This window comes from Delphinus delphis, chromosome 15 (assembly GCF_949987515.2).
Source record: "Delphinus delphis chromosome 15, mDelDel1.2, whole genome shotgun sequence".
In the NCBI taxonomy this organism is placed as follows: Eukaryota; Metazoa; Chordata; class Mammalia; order Artiodactyla; family Delphinidae; genus Delphinus; species Delphinus delphis.
In genome coordinates, this window is record NC_082697.1 from 66,102,835 (window position 1) to 66,128,298 (window position 25,464).

The following is a 25,464-nucleotide window of genomic DNA, read 5'->3' on the forward strand; positions in this document are numbered from 1 at the left end:
GAAGATGTACTTTTTCCCCACTCACATTCACTGTCCCTCTGAATTCTGTTCATGAGCCTATGGACCCAGGTTAAGGGTCTTCTGACCTAGAGAACAAAGTTCAAAGTTCTTAAAAGCCATGAATATTCTGACTGCTACCTACCTATTCCTTCATTTTCTATTCATTCATTTAATAAGCAGTAATTGAACCTACTATGTACCAGGCACTTGCTAGGCACTAAGGATACAGAAGTATACAAGAAGGTGATATGACCCCTGCCTTCATGGGACACCTAGAGTGGTCAACAGTCTTAACCCTTCTCTTACTGTAGTCAAAATTCAGTGCTTTTTTTTTTCGTTTGTATATCTGTGCTTTATACCAAAAAAAAGTTATTTTCATAACAAAAAATCCTCACAAGAACCAGTTTTCATCCCCTTGGCAGCAATATCACCCCTCTTGAGAATGCATGCTCTAAGACTATTGAAATAGCAATAGTATTATATCCAGGTTCTCATAGCTATGACAACAGTGCATCCCTAGGACAATTCTGAACAATGAAATGTTATTCTTTATCAGCAAAGGTGTTTTATTAAATATCTAAATGTGATTTAAAAATATAAGACTTTTTTTTTACATAAAATGATAAGTTTTGAAACAGCAACAAGAATAGAGCCAATATCTAGATTTTCATTTGAAATATTTGGTTGCCGTACTAAAATGCAGCTAACACTTACTCTATCCGAATATTGTCATCGAGCTCCACATCTTCTAGAAATGTGTTGGCTACCAATTCCAGGGCATCTGTGGGCCAAGACTGGAACCAGTCAATTGTGCAGCAATTGATCAGGGACGGGAACATCCGCAGGTGGTTCCGGAAGGCGTCCCCAATCGGACTCATGGCTAATGAAAAGTAGACTTCGTTAGTTCTCTTTCTCCAAGTCAAGGAGGCTGAAAGGGACAGGCAGGTCTTTCCAAGGATTCTGGTGGGGTAAGGGAGCAGTCATGTTTCCTATTGGCACTCCAGGCTGTGATTGGGAATAGTCAGGATGAGTGCCTGGGAAGCACAGGGGGAATCATGGGATATTTTCAGGACACTTTGTGATGGGAATTCCGTTTATTACAATACCTTCTGGCTCATCTCCAGTATCCACATTGTCCCTTCCAGATCCTTAGGGTCACATAGCCAGAGTGGTTTGAGCCCTTTGACCCACGTGCTCTGTTTGTCCTGACTCACAGACATAAGGGAGCTGTGGGGCCATCAGCTTGTTTCTGACCCCATCCCCATCCAACCACAGAGGTTGGATTCTATGCTCCAAATTCCCTTCACTGTTTATTTAGACCCAGTGTGGTGGGAGGAAGAATAATGCACAGGTGAAAATGTGAGGAGGTCAGCGTGGCTAAAAAAGAGAGAAGGGGAAGCTTGGTTGGAGATGAGAGTGGAGAGGATGCAGGGGACAGCCTGGCAGGTTGCCTTATAAGACTATAGGTTAGGAATTTTGGTCTTTATCTGAATAGAAAGCAATTTAGGTGTTTTAATTTGTGTATGTGTGTAAATATACAACGATCACATTTGCAATACATGAAAAAAAAATCCCCATCCTGACTCAGTGGAACATAAAGGTCTGGAATGGACAGAGTAGACATAGAACAGTTAGAAGGCTGTAGAGGTGAGGTCTGGGTGAGATGATAGCAGCTTAGCTAATATGAAGGTGGCAGAGGTAGAGACAAGTGGGTAGATACGCAAGAGAGAAGGCGAAAACTGACAGGACATGGTAATAAGAGAGAAGTATTAAACACGACCCCTAAGTTTCTGGATAGACTGGAGATATCGTTCATAGAGAGAAGAACTCCAGGTGCTGTTCTGTGAGGTTGCCGGGTACTGTACTAAAAGGAAGGAGAGGGTTCAGAGGAGAATTCCGAGAACTGAGGAGAGTGGAACAGGTTTAAAACAGTTGTTCAGGACAGTGGAAGTTTCCAAAGGAATTCTAGGCACTGACCCGTGGGCGAGTGAGTGCCTTGGCTGGATCATTCCTGGTACCACGGTAAGAGGAATGGACTTAAGGCACAGGAGATCCTGAAATACCCAGAGGAAAAGGGCAAACTGAATTTGCTTCTTCTTACCAAGGACAATGTGAAGGTTGTTTTTTACTCTCTCAATAAAGAAGTTATACATAGAAAGAGGAGTGGCTTCAATCTTCTCGCCTTCTGTCCTTGCTGCCATTTGCATCTTCTCCACAAGGTCAGCCTTCTCGTCAGCGGGGAAGATGTTGGGCACGTCTCCCGTGTTCAGAAGCACATTGATGTCCTCAATGAATGACTCGTCCTTGATCTGGTTATCGGTGAGGAGGAACACAGTGCTCTTGGAGGCCACACCGACCTGTAGCATGATCTTCTTCAGGTCCTCTCGCCAGTCATTGCCTGAGTAGCTCTTAGTGATCTCGATCTGGCACAGCTCATATGAGTTCATGAATGTGGACAGTTTGCTGGCACTTTGCCGCCCACTGCCCCCAATGCCCACCAGCAGCAAGTGGCCTTTGTTCTGCTTCAGGACCCTGCATATCCTGGAGATGTGCTCGATGGTGAACCTGAACATGACCAAGGACATGGGGGCCTTGCTGATGTTGTTGAACTCTTCCAGGTAATACTCCATGACCACTGTGAGCTGTTTTAAGTCAGTGATCTCATCATAGATTTTTTTGTCACTTTCTGGCTTGAAGAAATCTCCAAAGAAGAGGCTACGGATATTATCATCAACTATCTTTCCAGTGGGTGACAGGTGGACGAGGACCTGTGGGAAAGGTAAGTCTCAACTAGGCATTCAGCCAGTAGCCCCAGCCACCATGGTACTGAGAGATGTAGAGGGAGGGAGCAGGGGATGTATTTGTTTCCTCTGAGCATTCTTCAAAGTCATGGTTCATCAACATTTTTTTTTCTTTAAACAAAATATGTGGATCTCGTGGTTGTAAAGACTATGATGAAAGGACACTTGAGAAAAGAGTGTGAAAGCAAGGGTCAATCTGTTTGCTAAGTGATTAAAACATTGGTGGTCAGATTGTAAGATCCCAAGAGGAGGTAGTCGAAAGATGGCATCATTTTTAATGTATTTGCTCCTTCACCAAATAGAAGTGCGGGCATTTCCCTGGTCCCCACTCTGTACCTAGAGTAGAAATGTTTTAGATGCCTCTTCTTCCTGATATTAAAAACTGGCAGTGCTTCTGCACTTGGCCCCTGGATGCAACATGAAACACTTGTAATTTTTTCTTTGGAGAAATTGTAGCTTCTTAAGAATAGAGGTAGAACTAGATGATGCAAATACATAGGCTTAAAACTTTACTTATATCAAAATAGAAAAGAGAGGGCTTCCCTGGTGGCGCAGCAGTTGAGAGTCTGCCTGCCAATGCAGGGGACACGGGTTCGTGCCCCGGTCCAGGAAGATCCCACGTGCCGTGGAGCGGCTGGGCCTGTGAGCCATGGCCGCTGAGCCTGCGCGTCCGGAGCCTGTGCTCCGCAACGGGAGAGGCCACAACAGTGAGAGGCCTGCGTACCGCAAAAAAAAAAAAAAAAAAAAAAAGAATAGAAAAGAGAAAATATTTACAAATGGGAAACCATGACAATCTTTCACTCGGGCTTTACCAAGGCATCAATCAAACCATGAAAACTCATGGTGTATTTATTTCTCAACTCACAAATTAACTGACCTTGCAAATGCATTTTACATTAATCATAAACAATAACATCATATCATAAACCGTAAGTTTGAATGTATCCAAACTTATATGTTACCAGGGAAGTGAAGTGAAATTGGGTCAACTATTATATCAGCAAACTGAGTGATTAGTTGGCTCAATACACTGTTTCTTGAGATTCAGAAAGTGGAGCTCTAAGTCTCTAGTAGGAAGACAATCTGAAATCTGAGACTAGCATGGTCAAATATTTGGGGCAATTTCTGAGGCCAAATGATCACAGGGTCTGGCTTACCTTTTCCACAGACTGCTTGAAGCAATTGGAGGTGGTTTCCCTCACCGTGTTGAAAAAGACCTGTCTGTCCTCATGATCAATCAGACGGTCATAGAAGACCCGGTAAACCTCATGGATCCAAAGCCGGATAAGCTTTTCTACATCCTGAAAATCCAGTTAATTATTTGAATAAATGGCAGGTGGTGACTGAGGTGGTAGTTCTCAAATAGTTTCTAAATCCTGGGGTCGATATGGGGCTTTAATGAGACAATGCTTACAAAATACTTAGCACAATGCTTAGCATAGATTAAATGCTTGATAGAAGTTAGATATTACTCTTATCATTGTATATTCCATGTAGCCAAGGATATCACTGAATGAACTTGATAACAGAAATGATAGCGGCTGACCTGTAGGTGGGTGTGAGGGCAGAGCAATACTCCTTGGATCACCCGTGAGAAGTCCCGCAGGTTAAAGACATAGTGTGACTTGGAGGGAGTTGGCAAGAAATTCTCCATTGCAGCTTTATAAATTGTCATCGTAGCTTGTACCAGCAACTTTCCATACCTTGGGAGGAAGGAGAAGGCAGACCAGTTAAAGAGGGGCCAGAACTGAGGACCCCAGGCCAATAACACAGGAACCTCTTACCTTAAGAACATCACATCAAACCCTTTTCCAAAGTGCCAGTCAGCGATTGAACTGAAAATCTTGGTTAAAATGTCATCCTCAAAGGCATTGATGGAAATGATATTCAGATGGCGAGTGAATCGTCCTGGAAAACATGCACAGGTGTGAGTGTGCATATATTCTCACACTTACCTCCTGGGCCTAGAGATCCTGAGATATAGAAGAGTTTTCCCTCTGCCTTAATGTTCTAGAGCTGTGCTGTCCAATATGGCAGCCTTATGAAAATTAAATAACATTAAAATTTAGTTCCTCAGTCTCACTAGCCACATTTCAACTACTCAAGGATAACATGTGACTAGCGGCTGTTGTATTGCACAGTACAGATATAGAACGTCTCCATGATTGCAGAAGTTCTGGTAATAGTGCTAGTCCAGTGCTCAAGGTTGTTAAAAGGTAAAGGCAGGGCTTCCCTGGTGGCGCAGTGGTTGAGAGTCCGCCTGCCGATGCAGGGGACGCGAGTTCATGCCCCGGTTTGGGAAGATCCCCCATGCCGCGGAGCGGCTAGGCCCATGAGCCATGGCCGCTGAGCCTGCGCGTCCGGAGCCTGTGCTCCGCAACAGGAGAGGCCACAACAGTGAGAGGCCCGCGTACCGCAAAAAAAAAAAAAAAAAAGGTAAAGGCAATATATGATCATTGTAAAATAATCAAACAATTCAGAAATACTTTTATAGAAAGTATCCCTTACCTCCCACACACGAAATCCATTCTCTCTCCCCTCCCCACTGTTAGTCTGACATTCTTACATCTCTGTATTTGTATCTATATACCCAATGTTAGATGCCTATATATTTATAGTTATACTAGGTATCAGCTTTACTGAGATGTAATTCACATACTATACAATTCATCCATTTAAAGTACACAATTCAATGATTTTTTAGTATTTTAGTTGTGCAACCATTACCACAATCAATAGCAGAACATTTTAATCACCCCAAAAAGAAATCCTTTACCCACTAGCAGTCACTCCCCACTTCCTTGCAGCCCTTGGCAACTAATAATCTAATTTTTGTCTCTATAGATTTGCCTGCATATCTTCTTTTAAAAGTATTTTTCTATATAAAGTAAAGCACAGATATAGAAAACCACACAAAACAAATGTATAGTTTAGTGAATCATTATAAAGTTAACATCCTTACATCTACCATCCATGTCAAGAAATACAACTTTGCCAGCCCTCCATATATCCCATCCCAATCACAGACCTCTCCATTTCTCCCTCCAAAAGTTGTCACTATCCTGACTTTTAAAGTAATTGCTATCTTGCATCTTTATTGACCATGTGTTCATTTCTAGATACCAGAGTTTAATCCCGCTAATTTAAAAAAATTGATATGTCTTTTAAGTCTCTTTTAATCTATAGGTTCCCCCCTCCATCCCTTTCTTTTATCTTCTGTCTATTGAATAGCTGGACTGTTTGATCTGTAGAAGTTTCCACAGTCAGGATTACATGGTGTAATTTACTTGGTTCCTCTGCCCTTCGTATTTCCCACCAATTTGCAGCTGTACCTAGAGACTTAATCAGATTCAGGTTCCACCTCTTTGGCCACACTATAGGTGGTGGTGTAGTCCTTCATCAGAGGGCACATGATGTTGTCTCTCCCTCTGCAATGTTGGTAGCTACTGATTCTCAATGGCTAGATCCATTAATTCACTGAAGTTTGCCAAATGATGATATTCTGATTATATAATTTCTTTTTCATTTACTATATAGTTTATTAAAATATTAGGACTATTTTCAGAAGGGACACTTTCCCTTCATCTATTTGCTTATACAGTGGTATACTTCATATAAGAAAGTCAAAATAAATGCTTGCTTCTTTCCATTTATTTATCAGTTTTCAAGATAATGAACTGGTGTTTTATCATCCTCTGAAGATGACCAGCTATGATTGTTACTACTGATTCATAGACTTAAATATCTTTTGATAAATTTCAATCCATTTAAATTACTATCATTGTTGAAGCTCAAATTTCCCTGTATTTGCCAGTTAGAGCCTCCTTGTGTTGTTAACTGAATGCTTTTGACAGGACTCTGTAGTCTCTGAAAGCTTTCTCATGATTGGATATATGAAAACGTTACAGGCATATATGAAGACATTACAGATACATCTTGTATATTTCCTGCCCCAGACATGCAATAAGCCATTTCTCCAAGAAGCCTTGTTTATTTTAGTAGGAAACTGGATTTCAAGACCACAGTCTGGGTGCTAAGAATTCTTATTGTTAATGAGTTGGTTATTACTTTTTAGACCTGGAACATGAGTTAGTACTGATATTTCAAATTTAGGACTCCAGAGCTTTTTCTTAACTTCTTCTATAGTACGTCTTGATTTCCTTTTCTCCACACTGAGTCCTGGTTCTCAAGCACACAAGGGACAGTAGAAACAGAAAATACTATAGTTACTCATTCATATAATCCTACTTTTTACATACAACACACTCAGAATAAGAATATACTACCGCCACCAATTACAGTAACAGAAGAGTTTAAATAAAACTTCTTGTATGTGCTATCCTCATCCCCCTCCATTTTCAACTGTTCAATATGTACATCATCAAATCATATAGGCTTTATATGTTACAATCCATCCCATGTAGTCTTAGTTCAACAAATAACCACATTAAGTAATGCTCACTACCAGTTGTTATATTGATCTCTTTATAGCTATTTTGATCATGTGAAACCCATTTTCTAACAGATTCCTGAGAAAGGGCTTATGGAAATAAGTCTCTGAGTTCTTGCATGTTGATAATAGTTTTTATTTTATACTTGAAGGTCAGCTTTGCTGGCAACAAAAGCCTTGACTCTCATTGTATTCCCTCAAGTATCATAAATATGTTATTCCGTTTTCTCTAGCATAAAGATTGCAGTTGAAAATTCTTAAGATGATCTAGTTTTCTTTAAAGTCCAGTGATTTTACTAGTCTTGGTAATGATCATTTTTGAGTCTGTATTCTTAGGTACACAATGTACCTTTTCAATATGTAATTTTCAAAAATACTTTTTTGGGGGGCGCATTTTATTGGATTATAGCTTTTATTATTAGTTCTGTTTTCTTCTTTGAAGAAACTTCAGTTTTCTTCTTTAGACACTCCTGTTAGTTGTATGTTGGATTTCCTCTACCTAACTTTAATATTTGTTACTTTCTCTCAAACCTTTTAGTTCCTTTCTTCATTTCTAGAAAAAAATTTTATTGTGATAAAATATACATAACATAAAATTTACCATTTTTTAAGTGTACAGTTTAGTGGCATCAAGCACATTCACATTGTTGTGTGAACATCACCACCACCTATCTCCAGAATCTTTTCATCTTCTGCAACTGAAACTCATGAAGCCCTAACTTCCCATTTCCCTCTCCCTAGCCTCTGGTAACAACCATTTTACTTTTTGTCTCTGTGAACCTGAGTACCTCATATAAGTGGAATCATATAATATTTGTCCTTTTGTAACTGGCTTATTTCACTAACATAATGTCTTTAAGGTTCATCGATGCTGTAGTATGTCTTTATTTTTTTTCTGATGAAAAAATTCCTTCTAATTTTTTATTTCTTAAGGCATTACTGATTGTATTTATTCTATTTTTGCTCCTTTTAGTTTTGGCTTCATTTCTAAGGTAACTTTTTTTCCCTAATTCTTGAGTTCCATCATTCAATTTCTAAGTTTTTCTAATTCTGATTTATGTCATTCTTTCCTGCCTTGTATTATCTCATCAGTGTCTTTCAGATTATTTTGAAGTAATAGATTAAAGTTTTTAAAGTATGTCTTTCTGTTGTGCTTTTGAAGTAGGGGTGTTTTTCTCTACTCTCTTCCTTCCTACATTAATTTTTATGAAACATGACCTCAATACTTTTCTTTGCTCATTTTTATATATGCAATTAGAGAAGGCTTGACTCAGATGCCTTTTCTAACTCCACAAAGTTTCCTTTTCTGTTGATTTCTTAAGTGTTCAAAAATATAGTGACTTGCTTTCTGAACTTTCCTGCCTCTGTTCCTCTCTCTCACTCTCATTTTGACCTTCTCTTTCCTTTGTTTCTAGTAATCTTAACTTGCTAAATTCTGATTCAACTCCAGTTTCTCTTCAGTGTAGGGTCTCACCTTGTATGGAAGACCTGGGTTGTTAGTTTAGAGAAATCACAACTGGCTATAATGCTCTAGTCCCTCAGAGCTCACTGCACATTCACTGTGCTTACTTGTTATTTGAGAAGGTAAAAGTCCTGCCAACTTCAGCTCCTGTTCTCAGATTGGCTGCCATGCTTATCAGTGAATACCTGTTTGCTACTTTGGGGTTCAACCATTCTCAGGTCTGTTAGATGCCTCAATACTTCCCTCTGCTTTCTCCCGCACAGAGGCAGATAACATGTGGGTCTTGTAGCTGCCAGTGGTTTGTTCCCACCAATTATACTTTAGAATATGTGGGGAATACTCTGCCAACTAGTTTTGTTGTAAATGTTGTTTATAGGTTTTTGGTTTTGCTATCTAGTTGCTCTGTTTATGGGAATTTGGGAAGAGCCAAAAATGATGATTCTGGCACAGCTGCTGCCATTTTTCCCAAAACTCTTTTCAATATATATATATGGCATTTTTTTAAAAAAAGGAAAATATATATGTCAGTACATAAGTATTATATATATATGTATATATATATACTCCACTATACTTATGTATTGACATATGTAGGTTTTTCTTTTTTTAAAAAAAAAGCCAGAATAATATTTTACACATTGATCTGGAACCATTTACAGTTGTGTGAACTTGAGAAATTCACTTACTCTTTTGTTTCTTTTTTTTTCTTTTCTTTTTTTTTTTTTTTTTTGCGGTACGCGGGCCTCGCACTGTTGTGGCCTCTCCCGTTGCGGAGCACAGGCTCCGGACGCGCAGGCTCAGCGGCCATGGCTCACGCGCCCAGCCGCTCCGCGGCATGTGGGATCTTCCCAGACCAGGGCACGAACCCGCATCCCCTGCATCGGCAGGCGGACTCTCAACCACTGCGCCACCAGGGAAGCCCCACTTACTCTTTTGATGATAAGGATACTAATAGTACTTAATGTTTGTTAATGTTACCTAAACCCAGATCAGTCTTCTGCCAAGCCATACTCTCAGCCACCACACTACACTGCCTTGAGCTTCAGGTTTCCCATCTCAGCCCTGAAAGCTGGCAGCTGGTCTGGCAAATATCAGCTAGGCTGTTAGTTCTCCACTGAACACAATTCCCTTAAATATCAACATCAGACGAGGTCACTCCCTAGCTATGATGGAACAAGACAGAAACAAGTTTGCTCTGAAACCATGAAAACTTCCCCCCTAGCTAATATGAATGACTCTACTTCTTTACCAAGCAGAGAAAAAAATTAAGATACCCACTCATCAAATTGTCCCCACTTCCTGAGATTACCCAATCCCAGAGTCCCTGGTTCCTTAAGCCTTTCCTCACATCACCCAGCACAAGTCCATTTAACTCTCTTACACCAGCCACTCTCGTGGTTCTCCATGCTGTGCAGACACCCTTTCTGCAGCAAATTAATAAACCCAATTTCACTTGACTACAGATGTGTTCCTGGCAGACTTTGGGCACTGGTCTTTATTATAGGCTCTTTTCAAATATCATATATGTGACATAGCCTGAAAACTGTCAACTGCTGCACAAATGTTAGTAATTACTATTTCCATGATATGTACTGGAAACAGATATTCCCTTTTGAATAGATCTCCACCCCCTGCCAGTTTTATTGAGATATAATTCACATATAACATACATAAGCTGAAGGTTTACAACATGATGATTTGATGCATATAGATATTGCAAAATGATTGCCACAATAAGGTCAAGTAACAATTCCATTGTTGCTGTTGTTGTTAACTAGAGTCACCATGCTATACATTAGATTCCCAAAACTTATTCATCTTATAACTGGAAATTTGTACCCTTTGACCAACATCTCCCCATTTCCCCCATCCCCTAAACCCCGGCAACAACCATTCTACTCCTGTTTCCATGAGTTTGGCTTTTTTAGATTCTACATGTAAGTGATATCATATAGTATTTGTTTTTCTCTGACTTATTTCACTTAGCATAATGTTCTCAAGGTCCATCCATGTTGTCACAAAGGGTAGGATTTCATTCTTTTTTATGGCTGAATAATATCCCATTGTGTGTGTGTGTGTGTGTGTCTGTGTGTGTGTGTGTGTGTACATCTTTATCCATTCATCCATCGATGGACCCTTTGGTTGTTTCCATGAGTTGACTATTGTGAATAATGTTGCAATGAACATGGAAGTGCAGATATTTCTTCAAGGAAGTGATTTCATTTCCTTCAGATATACCCAGAAGTGGCATTGCTGGATCATATGGTAGTGCTATTTTTAATTTCTTGAGGAACCTCCTACTGTTTTTCATAGTGGCTGCACCAATTTACATTTCCACCAACAGTGTACAAGGGCACTTGTTATCTCTTGACTTTTTGTTAATAGCCATTCTGTCAGGTGTGAGGTGATATCTCACTGTGATTCTGATTTTCATTTCTCTAATAATTAGCAATATTGAACATCTTTTCATGTGCCTGTTAGCCATTTGTATGTCTTCTTTAGAAAAATGTCTATTCGAATTCTCTATCCATTTTCAAATCAGATTGTTTGTTGTTTAGCTATTGAGTTGTATGAATTCCTTACATATTTTGTATATTAACTCCTTATCAGACAGATGGTTTGCAAATATTTTGTCCTATAGAATGACTAGGTCTTAGAGAAAAGTAATATACCAAGTTCCTCTCCCTCTCACTAGTGAGAGAAGTGTTGAATTTATAGATGCCAAGTGCCTGAGATCCTGTTATACTCAAACCCAAGGCAAGGTACCCCTGGACTCTATACTTGAAGTGGAAGGTGATGGGTTTGTATACCCAAGTAAAATCACCCTGCTTATCTTCCTTATTTTACAAATGAAAAAGACAAATGCCACAGGGGAGAGCAAGGCCACAGAATCTTAAGTCTGGAAATGGCATTAAGATTCTTAACCAAGGATGTATCTCAGAATAAAAGTATGAAAATCTGTAGACCTAGATGGATCAAGTTGCACCTGAAGCAAAATATATTCCTGAAGTGTTAGATGACAGGGGAAAAAATCTTCTTTATTTGTTTGTTTATTATCATTATGATTTTCCTTAGGCCACTTTGGGTTAGGTGTTCTGTCTCTGACAATCCAAAGAATTATGAGAAACACAACAGGTGAATCTGTCGTGCACCCTTAGTTGAGAACCTCTGATCTAGCCTCCCTCCTGGAACACATGCTGTCCACACTGAACTCCCTTCTTCATGGGACTCTCTGTTCCTCTAGCCAAAGACTCCGCAAATCCTCTTTTCATCTTCCCATCCTATTTCATACAACTACCAACATGAAATATTCAAATGACACTCCTGGAAGCTAACTCAAGTGTCTCTGGCTACAGCCTAAACACACCTTTCTCCACCTTCCATCAGGATGAGTGCCCTGCACCAACCCTCCATCCATGAAGGTGGTCTGGCTCTGCAGGGGGTGGGTGAAGAGTAATGAACTCTCTCCTTCACGTACCAGTAATGTCATTTCTTCCTCCACCAGGGGGGCCCATGGCTGTCACAAGCAGCACATCAACGATGTCCAGCTTGTTTGTGTCCTTCTTGTCAAACCAGTAACCGTGGTCAATCCACTGCCTCAGGAGCTCAATGGGGGGCTGGGCCCCATACACCTCTTTGGCTGGCATGTTGAGGTCATCTGGGGAAAGAAGCCATGGCCACAGATTGTAAGTCTATGGGATCCTTTGCTCTCACAGGAGGTAGCAGATGATTATCCCTCCATGGGAGAGTCTGTGCCCAGTTGTTACATCCTCACTCTAGGCAGGGCTCAGCCAGTGGACATTCTTACCATAATGGAAGAGCTTTTCCTGGGTTCTGGGCTCTACTGCTTTACTGACAGATTGGCATTAACAAACAGACATTTAATTTTTTCCCATATTTCCTCCAGGGTAGGGATTGATTTTCTAAAATAGCATATTGCTCAGTCCTGGTACATAGAAGGCACTCAATAAACTCCAATGAACATTGATTAAATGCCCAGTTTTGTGTCACGTAAGATTTTAGGAGTTTTATACATATTATCTCATCTAATCAAAATAATAACTTTATAAGGAAGAGAGTATTACCTTTATGTTAGAGGTGAGGAACTGAAGGTCATGGAATAGTATGCTTAGGGTTAAAAAGTGAGATTTGGACCTAGGTCTGTTTGGCTGCAAAGCTTAATCTGTTTTTGGATATACCATAAAAATAGGAAGGGAGAAAAGACTGGAGGAAAGGAGAAAGGGGGAAAAGAAAGGGAAACAAAATAGGATCCCTGCCTTTAGGGAGCTGTTACTAATTGGCAAGGATATAAATACATGCAACATTTACTATCAATACATGAATTTTAAAGACAGGACATGAGATAACCCAGAAGGGCAGGGCATTACTATTACTAAATGAGAATTTTATGAGTCAGCAGTAAGAGAGTGGAAAAGATAATGTATTTGGCACCACGAAACCTGGTTTTGGCTCGTGGTTCCAGAATTTTCTAGATGTTTGACCCTGAACACGGAATGTAACCTCTGGAGCCTCAATTAACTGACTAGTAAAGTGATAATGGTGGCTAATAAACTGATGGGGCTGTGAGGCTCAAACAAAATAAATGAGGAAGTGCTTTGTAAACATAAAATCCTGGGAAAATTCAATGTGCTTATTTCACAAATATTTATTTAGCAACTATTATATTTCTTCATATACTGATAACATATTTATCTGGCACATAATGGAATAGAAGCTCATCACAAAGTGTGAGTTGCTTCTGGAGATGCAAGAGGGCAAACACCACAGTCCCCTTCTGGACCTAACTGCCTCTCACTATAAAGTAACTTTGCCTGATCCACAGGCTCAACTTCATTCCAGGAGAAACTGGGATCCTCCCTCAGGCAAAAAGGCCTGGACTGTGCCTCACTTACTGAAAAGTTGGCTTATAGTACATGGTTAACAAATACTTGGTAATGAATGAAGGAAAGGACAGGAAACAAAAAATGAAAGAAGGAAGAGAGGGAGGGAAGGGAAAGAAGAAGGGATGGAAAGATGGAAGGAAGGAAGGAAAATAGGAGGGGAGGGAAGGAATGCTGAATTATATTAACCAGAAATAGTTTACCTCCCAGAGAGAGTAAAAGGACTATACAGTGGCTGTACAAGGGGAGATTCTGTTTTGCTGCAGCTTAGAGTAGAAGAATTTGGTGTGTCCAGATGCAGGCCAATGCCTTACCCACAAATACCACTGCTTTCTTCCCTATGGGAGGCCCAAAAAGGCCCTTCCGCCGTCGATCCAGCTTGGACATGATGATATCCTGGGTCTGACTGGCTGAAGTTCTGGCAGAGAAATTGATGAAGTTGGGCAGATAAGTATTTTTGGGAAGGCGGAAAAGGAAGTTGTTGGTGATGACTGATTTGCCAGTGCCCGTGGGTCCTACGAACAGCATTGGAATCTCATGGTCCAGGTAGGTTTTCAAGAAGAAGGACTGCCGGGCTGTTTCCATTGTGGGGATGATGAGTTCTGAGACCTGTGCCACAAAGACATGGTGAGTCTTGGAATTCAGGAGACTTGGGTTCTATCCTTACTATCCGTTCAGCTCCATCTCTTATTTATCTTTATGATTTTGAGTATTTTACCTCTCCAGGGGCCTTAGTTTCTTCATCTGTAAAATGGGGATAATAATGGCACCTAGTTCACTGAGCTGTTTTGAGGATTAAATTAAATCTTGCACGTAAATATGGGCATTTTAGAGATGAGGAAACTCTCGTTTTAGAGATGAGGAAGCTGAGATCCAGAGCTCACTTACACACCAAGTAAGTGGAAATGCAAGGATTTTAATTCCAGCTTGTCTGATTCCAAGGTTTATATTCTTAACCACTGAAATGTCATATTATAAACACCAATTACAGTAAGGATGGGTCTATAGCTACTGCCGTCTGAGACCACTGCTCTGAACCAAGCTGACTGCCTTGCCCCAGGAAAGGTCCACCTCCCATACGCCACCTATACTGCTTGTTCAGGAAGGGTTAGGTGTGACCCTTGACCCCCATTCCCTGTGCTTGTTCCTCATCTGCTTTTCCTAATGCTCAGATTCTTGGTTGTTCCTATTAACTCTTTTTCCAATATGGAAACTGCAATACTATTCCTGGTATTCAGGCTCCAATTGGGCTCTAAGGGCTTGGTCTTGAGCTCCTGGAATCCCTATTACTTATCTGTCTACTACTTAAATGTCTAGACTAGAAGGGGCTAGTGAACATGGAGCCACTGTTGTGCTGTTGTGCAACTCTAGGGAGCACCATTCACACTATGGTTTATGTAAATGGTGCCTCTAAAGCAAAACTAGACCATGATGCAAGTGGCACCAACAGGGACTGTGCAACATGGTGGCCTTGTGTATATTGGTAGACAAAAGTCTTGGCTTCTTTTGATAAATAATTTGATCGAAGTAAAAGGAGCAGATAGAACAAAGGAATTGAAGGGGTGAGGAAGAGAATTAACAGGTGTTGAGCTATGGATGTTTTGCCTCTGTTATTCCCTGCAGCTTTCCTAATAACCCTCTGAGGCAGGTATATTATTAGCTCACTTTTTCAGATGAAAAAATTGAGACTGGAGGATGGCTGGCTAACTTGTCTAAAGCCACATAGCCAGTAAGTGATACTGAATGCAGAACCAGGTACCAAGACTAGGAATGTAAAGCAGGTTTTGTTTCTTAGATTTTTATTTTCAGGGGCTAGAACAATTTTTTGACAAAGGAAAAATTCCCAGCAGAACTGAAATATTTTCTGCATTGGACTTTTATTTGTATGAATCCAGCAAGATTGCAAACCCCTGGAGCTCTGGTGATGAAGCTCTTTAAGGAGAATGAAAGTTTAGGGCCTCAGTGCTGTGGGGTTCTTTACAAGACAGCCTCCAGGGTGTGTCCTGAACTCAACACACATTCACTCCTGCTTACTGCACCCTTTTCACAAGCAGCTGTGCTCCTGTCTGCTGTCTGACTTTGTCATCAGTATTTCCACTTTCCCATCCACCTCCTACTACTCTATCTGGGGCCTGAACAATCTACAATCACCCCCAGAAAGATAAATTATGTCCACTAGATAACTGCAAATAGAGGCACGAAATTGCACATCTGGAAAAAATTTTCCACGAGGAAATGAGCAGGAGTTGTAGGTGAACTGTCTGCTAACCAGAAAATCTATTAATCAATACCCATTTTTCTGAGAATTCTGATTAAAGAAATCTTTCTCTGGGGATTTTAAAGAAAAGGCAAGGATCTTTTTGGCTGAGGTATCTGAGAGGTGGACTGATGACCGTCTGGCATTATAGACAGTGATAATAACCAGAATAGCAGCAGCATAATCTAGCACCCAGTGTGTGCCACAAATTCATGTATAATGTCTTCAATCCTTGCAGCCATCCTTTAGGTATTTTTTTCTGCTATTGTGTAGTTGAGTAAATTGAGGCAGAGAGAGTGAAGGCTGAGTAAGGAATCTGGGACTCTCTGATTCTAAAGTCCATGTTTTGAAGGCTCAGTCCAGCTCATGTTTGAACCTTTTCCTAAAGTAAGTTCTTGAAAATGCTAACACAGACTTGCTGTTAACCTCTCCACTTTGCTGAATATCAGGTCATTACCAAAGTTCCATGGCCAATAACTCTCTTTTACCTTTGCATTTGCTGGGATATTTTCCTCCTGTTTGGTGATATACTCTGTCCATGTGTACCAATGTCCACCACCTTGCTTGAGGAAATAAAAATCATAGATGCTTCCTGTACCCAAAGAAATAGAATAGGTTATTAGTACATCAGGGGTTTACATTTCATATTTGAGGTATTTAACTACCTCAGCCATAGGCATCTGAAATGTGTAACTACCGGTACTGGCATAGTTGTGTAATGGTATAACCTGGAACAACACCTTTTAAAGGGTAATAACTTTATTATATGTATAAAAATAATAGGTGCTAATTATACAAATAATTATTCTTAATAATATAAAGAGGAAGTATTGAAAAGAACAAAAAAGGAAGAAAACAAATCGCTCCAAATCTCACACCTAGAGATAACTTTTGATGGGAACCCTTCCAGTCCTCTCTCAAGACACACAAACATATTAAAGATGGAAGTATAGGTAGATGAAAGAAAGGATTTTATTAGAATAGGATCATTTGATATTATATATCATACACTATGTATATATATGTGATTTATATTAATACAACATAAAATATAATTATATTTTTATATATTACACTATTAAAAATAAAAACATTAAATCTAATTTTACTTAAATTAGAAGAAAAGGAGACTAAAATGAAACTGAAGGACCTGCTAAACTTCAGATAATCATTATTCACTACAAGAGATACTGGTTCCTAAAAGTGGTTTCTTTTTTTTTTTATTCAATTGAGGTATAACTGACAAATAACATTATATTAGTTTCAGGTATAGAATATAGTGATTCAATATTTATATATACAGTGAACTGATCACATTATAAAATTATATTAATAAAGATTGTATATATAATATATAATGCATGTAATGTCAAATGATTCTATTCTTATAAAATCTGTCACTTATACATAGAATTTTTTTTCTTGTGAGGAAAACTTTTTTTTTTTTTTTTTGTGGTACGCGGGCCTCTCACTGTTGTGGCCTCTCCCGTTGCGGAGCGCAGGCTCCGGACGCGCAGGCTCAGCGGCCATGGCTCAGGGCCCAGCCGCTCTGCGGCATGTGGGATCTTCCCGGACCGGGGCATGAACCCGTGTCCCCTGCATCGGCAGGCAGACTCTCAACCACTGCACCACCAGGGAAGCCCAAGAGTGGTATTCTTATGTCACATTTTCTTTCCTTCAGAATGTTGCAGACCATTGTTCCAGTGTGTTTTCTTGCATTCTAGGTTGCTGTGTGTAAGTCTGAGGCCCATCAGATATTTCCACTTTTATTGATTTTTCTTTCCTACACAGATGCGGATGGAATCTCTTTTATCCTGGAAGTCCAATAATTTAATCATATTATTTCTTTTGGTCAATTATTCTGGATCAGTTTTTCTTGGAATACAGCATACTCTTAAAATTTACAGAAGCAGTTCTTCATTTTAGGAAAAATTTCTGCATTTATATGTTAGTATATGTTGTCTACACTATTTATTGGGTTACCCACTAAAGGAATTAGCACTGTTTGGTCTCCATATCAGTCATATTCTTTATAATTGCTCTTAGACTTCATCTTCTGTAGCAAGTGTAGTTATCTGAAACCTTTCCTCTAAGCCATTTGTTAGCTGTCTAGACTTGTATGCTTTATTCCTTGCTGGTTCTCATTTATTAGATCATTAATAGCATTGTTTAGATCTCAATTTGTTTCTTTGGTTTCTCAACCCCTCTTTTTCGCTGATTCTGCGGTTTTATCACCTCATCTACAAACTTTAAAATGACAGATTTATTAAGATATAATTCACACATGATATAATTCACCCATTTCAATTGTACAATTCAATCGTTTACTAAAAAACATGTATGTATGAATATACTAATATTCACAGAGTTGTACAGTCATTACCATAATCAATTTTAGAACATTTAATTGCACCAAAAAGAAACCTCATACCTCTTAGCTGTCACCTCCCAAATCCTCTTCTCATCCCTCATCTCCCCACATGCCCACAACACTAGGCAACCACTAATGTACTTTCTGTCTTTATAGATTTACTATTCTGGACATTTCATATAATTGAAGTCATCCAATAGATGTTCTTTTGTGACTGGCTTCTTTTACTCATCATAATGTTTTTAAGGTTTATCCACATTGTATCATGTATTATTACTTCATTTCTTTTTATTGTTGAATAATGTTTAATTGTATGGATATACTATATTTTATTTATTCATTCATCAGTTGATGGGCATTTGGATTGTTTCCACTTTTTGGTCATTATGAATTATGCTGTTATGAACATTTGTGTACAAGTCTTTGTGTGGACATCTGTTTTTATTTCTCTTGGGCATATATCTAGGAGTGGAATTGCTTGGTCACATGGTAACTCTATGTTTAACTTTCTTTTGTTTAACTTTTGAGGAACTGCCAAATGCTATTTTCCAAAGCTGCTGTACTATTTTACATTTCCATTATAACATGTGAGGGTTCCAATTTTCCCACATTCTCACCAACACTTGTTGTTTTCCATCTTTTTTATTATTCTCATTGCAGTTGTGAGTTGGTATCCCATGGTTTTTTTTTTTTTTAATTAATTAATTTATTTTTTTGGTTGTGTTGGGTCTTCGTTTCTGTGTGTGGGCTTTCTCTAGTTGCGGCGAGCGGGGGCCACTCTTCATCGCAGTGCACGGGCCTCTCACTGTCGCGGCCTCTCTTGTTGCGGAGCACAGGCTCCAGACGCGCAGGCTCAGTAGTTGTGGCTCACGGGCCCAGCTGCTCCGCAGCATGTGGGATCCTCCCAGACCAGGGCTTGAATCCGTGTCCCCTGCATTGGCAGGCAGACTCTCAACCACTGCGCCACCAGGAAGCCCCGTATCTCGTGTTTTTGATTTGCATTTTCCTGATGGCTAATAATGCTAGTAATGTTGAGTTCTTGTCATGTGCTTGTTGGCCCTTTATATATCTTCTTTGGAGAAATGTTTATTCAGTTACTCTGCCCATTTAAAAATTGTGTTATTTATCTTTTTATCATTGAATTATAATACTTCTTTATACATTCTATATACAAGTCCCTTATCAGATATATGATTTGCAAAAGAAATCTCACCCGTTCTGTGAATTGTCTTTTCACTTTCTTGATGTTGTCCTATGAAGCACAAAAGTTTTTAATTTTGATGAAGTTCACTTTAACTATTTTTTTTTTTGTTGCTTGTGCTTTTGTTGTCCTAAGACATTGTTGCCTGTCCAAGGTCATGATCATTTGCACCTATGTTTTCTTCTAAGCTTTCATAATTTTAACTTTTGAATTTAGATCTTTGATCCATTTGAGCTAATTTTTGACTATGGTGTAAAGTAGAGGCCCAGATTCATTATTTTACATGTATATATTCATTTATTCCAGCACCATGTGTTGAAAGGATTATTCTTTTTCCATAAAATTATCTTGGTACCCTTGTCAAAAATCAAGTCACTATAAATATGAGGGGCTTATTTCTGGACCCTCAATTCTATTCTATTGATCTATATATCTATCCCTTTGCCAGTAGCACATTGTTCATCTATAAATTTTAAAAATTAAATTTATATTATTACTAAGTTCTTGCAACACAAATAATTTATGTTTCTTAGGTCATGTTTTTCTTTTAGATCCTCATCCTCTGTCTCTCTTTCTTTCTGATGTTCTTACTCTGATATAATCAGGTAAAATCTTGACATTTTCCCCACCATTATCTAGGGTGAGTTTATTTCCCTCACTTTCTTGGCCACGATTCAAGGACTGGTGTGTGGATTTCTCTTCTGTAGCCTGAGGGTACAGGGGTTGGGTAAAAGGAAATACTCAGTTGCCCTTGCCAGGAAACCTGGGCTTTGAACTCTCTTTCTAAAATTTGGCCAATTTTCCAGAACCATGGGTCCATCCCACTCCCACCCCAGTTAGAGACATGATTCACTCCTGAAAAATTCAGCTCACTTCCCCCACTCAGCATGGAGCTCTGGAAGATGCAAACCCTGGTAGTTTCTCCCACTCCTAATAAGGTCCTACCAAATTATGGAGGGGTTTCATGCTCAAAGGTTTCTCTTAGACATTTTTTTTGCAGCTGCCCAGTCACCACTGCCATCTGCTTTTTCCACACTGGTGATTACCAATGAGAACTCTCAGAATTTTGTCAACTCACCCCCTTTCCTCTCAGCATCACTTTTAGAAGGACAGTGGGGTTGTGGGTTCTGGGTTGAGAGATACAACATGCAGGATCTTTTGTTTCTCTCCTTATCCTCTACCTCTCAATGTTTAAAGAATCAGGCTGTAACTGGGAAATTTTTAGGCTTAAACTGTTGTTATTGTTCATATCATTATGTATTATAGGAGAGAGTTTCTATTATCCTACGTCACTGTGCAGCTCTACCTAGAAGTCAATCTGGTACAACACTTTTAGAAAGCAATCTGGCACTATGCTTACAGAGCTACAAAAATGTCTCTAGTCCAAGTCAGAAATCACATTCTGGGAATTTATCATAAGGAAATAATTCATAATGAAAATAATCTCTCTACATGAGTACACAGCACCATCTGTGATAACAAAAATTTGAAAATAATTTACATGTCCCACATTAGAAGACCAGTCAAAATTATGTCTTATAAAATGAATGGAATACTTTGCAGTCATTAAAATGATAATTACATTATTTACAAAACAGAAATAGATGCACAGACATAGAAAACAAACTTATGGTTACCAAAGGGGAAAGGAGGGGGGAGGGTTAAATTAAGAATTTGGGATTAACAGATACCACTATATCTAAGATAGGTAAACAACAAGGACCTACTGTATAGCACAAGGAACTATATTCAATATCTTGTAAAAACCTGTAATGGAAAAGAATCTGAAAAAGAATAGCCATAGGCATATAATGTGTGTTTATATAAATATATTTATATATATATAAAACTGAATCAGTTTGCTGTACACCTGAAGCATTGTAAATCAACTATACTTCAATTAAAAAAAGAGAGGGACTTCCCTTGTGGCACAGTGGTTAAGAATCCGCCAGCCAATGCAGGGGACACGGGTTCGAGCCCTGGTCTGGGAAGATCCCACATGCTGCGAAGCAACTAGGCCCGTGCGCCACAGCTACTGAGCCTGCGCTCTAGAGACCGTGTGCCACAACTACTGAGCCTGCGTGCTGCAACTACTGAAGCCCACGCGCCTAGAGCCCGTGCTCTGCCACAAGAGAAACTACTGCAATGAGAGGCCTGCACACTGCAGCGAAGAGTAGCCCCCGCTTGCTGCAACTGGGGAAAGCCCGCACGCAGCAACAAAGACCCAACGGATCCAAAATAAATAAATAAATAAATAAAATAAATTTATTAAAAAAAAAAGAGAGAGAACTAGGGGCAATGATGTAGATACACGTTCTAGAGAGATGAAGTGACCTTAAGAAGAGAATTCACATTATCTAGAACTAAGAGGAAGATAAGGAGATATATACCCAATTAATACTTAAGTAAAATAGAAAACTAAAAAATGAAGTTTTAAAATAAATTATCTATTAAATACTTTAAAATGATAGCTACAAAATCTAAGTATTAATAAAGAAAAATGCATTCAAGAAACAATGACAGATAAAATAGAAGAATAAAAAAGGGAATATATACCATTATGTCAACTATATAAAGAGATGAAAGCAGATGGACAAGATAGAGAAAGATATTTTGAAAACTGAAATACTTGTGATAGTGTGGTATGAACAAAAATATTTTTGATCATTTTTATTTAATAGAATTAAATTGCTTTTATAATAAAAAAAGAGATAGAAAAAGCATGATTCAGAAAAGCATTTATCCCCTTCTCTTGCTGATGTTACTAGCTAGAGTTAATTTGTGGCTTGATACAGGAACATTTCGGCCAAAGAGAAAAGGTCCAACTGAGTAAAAGTGGATTTACTGCTGTGTGATCTTGGCCAAGGTTACCATTTGCATATCTGTAAAATGGGCCTGATTTTAAATAAAGCTTAGAGAATCCCTGTGGAAGGTGAATGAGATATATGTGTCAGACATTTAGCATAGCTGTGGGCACACAGAGAGGCACTTGAGAACATTTAGCTCTAGGTCTGTTTGGTCCTCATCAGAGTAGTGCTCCTGTTCGCTCTGCACTGTGATTTTTACTCAAACTCTGATGCAAGTGCAGGGGTAGAATGGGGAGAATAGTAGTAGAAATCCAGGAAGATAAATTAGTTCTATCACCTCGGACCACCCCCTGTCCCAACTGTTTTCCTCGCCTTCACTTGGGAGAACAAGATAAACTTCAACAGAGAGGTGAGTGGGTTTTCAAAAGACACACAATGGGGGACTTCCCTGGCAGGCCAGTGGTTAAGACTTCACCTTCAAACGCAGGGGGTACGGGTTCGATCCCTGGTCAGGGAGCTAAGATCCCACATGCCTCATGGCCAAAAAACCAAAACATAAAACAGAAGAAATATTGTAACAAATTCAATAAAGACTTTAAAAAACTGAAAAAACAAACAAACAAACAAAAAGCAAAAGAATAAAGGGAAATTTAGCACTTCTGGACAAATAAAGATCAATGTTAGATGATGTTAACCCAACCTTGAGGGAATTCCCCAAAGGACTGCTGGCTTTCCTTAGTGTGCATTCCCCAACACAGTTCCTTCAGCACTTATTTGAGAGATCCATGTGCCCCCAGGCTCCTAGATCATGAAAAGCCCAGAAAACAACATCCCATGAGGTCAGAGAAGGCCTCCCTGGAGCTCTCACCATGAGAATTTTAAACCCTGTGGAAAGGCTAGAAAGACATTTTAAGCTTTTTAAGATGGTAATAAGAAAGTAAAATCAAAGCCAGATCAAGAGGCCACACACTACATGATTCCATGCACTTGAAATGTCCAGAAAAGGCAAATCTATAGAGAGCAGATGAATGGTTGCCTGGGGCTGAGGATGGGAACAGGGATTCACTGAAAATGGGCATGCAGGATCTTGCTGGGGTGATCCATGTTCTAAATTTGTTCTAGTGTTCCAATATTCTAAAATTGGGTTAGACAGTTGCACAACTAGGCAAATTTGCTAAAAACCACTGATTTGCTCACTTAAGTGAGTGAATTTTATGATATGTAAATTGTACCTCAATAAAGCTGTTATATTAGAAAGAATTCACACTTGGCAATTAAAACACATCTTTGGATTCAAATGGGTTCTGTCTACGAGCTTTGTAATTTCCTATTGTAAAATACTTAGGAAGGCACAAGAGAAAGGAGTGGAATAATGTCACTGAAAACAAAGACTAAAAGAAGCTAGGCAGAATCTCCTCTAACTAAATAGTAGATGAGCTGGACTGAGAAATTTTACCTCAGGAGACTGCATGAGAAAGAGCAACAGGCCCACTGGGTATACTCCTAGTCCCCCCTCCCCCCACCCCTGGATGCAGAGATGCAGAGATGCAGGTGACATCGCACATAGAAAATTAGGCAGCTGTTGCTTTGCCCTGCCAGGTACTACTCTGGGAGAACTGGAAGAACTGTCTCCTTTTTTTCTCATCCTTGCCTTGCCAGGCCATCTTCCTACAGCTGATAGGGGTGGCAGGGTCGCAGACCACAATGAGGAAGGAGATAGTCGTGGCACTTTAAATTCAGTGAGGTATGGTCTTCCAAGGTAAAGAACCACAGTCGCTCCTCAGTTCAAAAATGTCCTTTTTTAGAATGTTCACAGATGAAACAAATAAAAAGCCTGCTTCCAACAGATGGCATTAGTTGATCACATGTGGTCTTTGGATCTTGGCCATCCCATTGTTCCTGACTCTAGAGTTTACAGCATTTGGGTTTTTTTTTTAAGGGGGTTTATGAATACCATTTACCCTGATCATGTCCAAAAGTAGTGGAGAGTTTTGAAAACCAGCAAAAAGAGAGATGTATGATTACCATGGAGACAAAAGTAAAGCTTAACTTTCAATGGATATGTTCACATCGGTCACTTGTAAGGTGTCATTTTGCTCTTACAAACAGCTTTTTCAGAACCAAACCTACGTTTAAGTAGAGTAGTTGTTGCCAAAGAAGGTATACGAAAAAACTAGTCTGCAGTACATGCTGGAAATTATGGGGCCTTTTTAATACTGCATCAGTTGAATAGGACATGGAGGAAGGAGACGAGCCCATTACAGTAGGCAGGAGATGCTGTAGGGAACTTGGAAGCTGTGCACATAATTAGCTGCTCAGCTACAGAAGGAAAGGAAAGATGTTGTCACAAAGTGAACCAAGAATGGGGTCAAGGATACTTCATGTACCAATTTGCTGACACAGCATGAAGAGATTGATCTTGAAGCATGGGTAAGCAGACAACCACACATGGAACCTGTGAAAAAATGTTGCAATGTAAAGAAATATAACATGGAGATTAAACTTGAAGAGTATACCTCTGAACCTTGTTTAATGCAGGACTCACAACCAAATTTCAGAAAACTGTTTGATATCCTAAATAGGGTGCAAAAAGACATAATTTTTCCATGAAATAGGAACAGAAAACCATAAGGAGAAAACAGGCTTAGATGAAAAGGCAAAATGAGATTAAAAAAGGGAGATGAATGAGCTAACAGAGATGATGAGGAGGAGGACAGCAATAAAAGTTGCTAATATTTATTTAACACTTCCTGTGTACCACGCTTTATTCTAAATGCTTTTACATGTGTTAACCTGTTTAATTCTTACAAGAACACCATGAATACATAGTATTATCATTGCCCTCATTTCATAATTGAGGAAACTGAGTGGCATTAGGGAACTTGCTCAAAGTCATCCAACTAGTAAATACTGGAGCCAGGATTCAAGCTCTGACAATTTGACTTCATGGCCTGTGCTTTTATTTTATTTTATTTATTTATTTATTTATTTATTTTGTGGTACGTGGGCCTCTCACTGTTGTGGCCTCTCCCGTTACGGAGCACAGGCTCCGGACGCGCAGGCTCAGCGGCCATGGCTCACGGGCCCAGCCACTCCGCGGCATGTGGGATCCTCCCAGACCGGGGCACAAACCCGCATCCCCTGCATCGGCAGGTGGACTCTCAACAACTGCACCACCAGCGAAGCCCCTATGGCCTGTGCTTTTAATCATACA

At 39.5% G+C, this 25,464-nt stretch overlaps 1 protein-coding gene across 1 annotated transcript in view; it reads right to left on the minus strand.

The window, feature by feature from the left end:
* Positions 1–25,464, minus strand: part of DNAH3 (dynein axonemal heavy chain 3) — a 188,767-nt gene that overhangs the window by 42,852 nt on the left and 120,451 nt on the right. The window contains exons 41-48 of the mRNA XM_060033062.1: positions 16,360–16,463; positions 13,929–14,223; positions 12,192–12,371; positions 4,586–4,709; positions 4,348–4,504; positions 3,959–4,102; positions 2,102–2,768; positions 715–880 (exon numbers count right to left, since the gene is read on the minus strand). Coding sequence (XP_059889045.1) covers positions 715–880; positions 2,102–2,768; positions 3,959–4,102; positions 4,348–4,504; positions 4,586–4,709; positions 12,192–12,371; positions 13,929–14,223; positions 16,360–16,463 — 1,837 coding nt within the window. The remainder of the gene's footprint in view (positions 1–714; positions 881–2,101; positions 2,769–3,958; positions 4,103–4,347; positions 4,505–4,585; positions 4,710–12,191; positions 12,372–13,928; positions 14,224–16,359; positions 16,464–25,464) is intronic.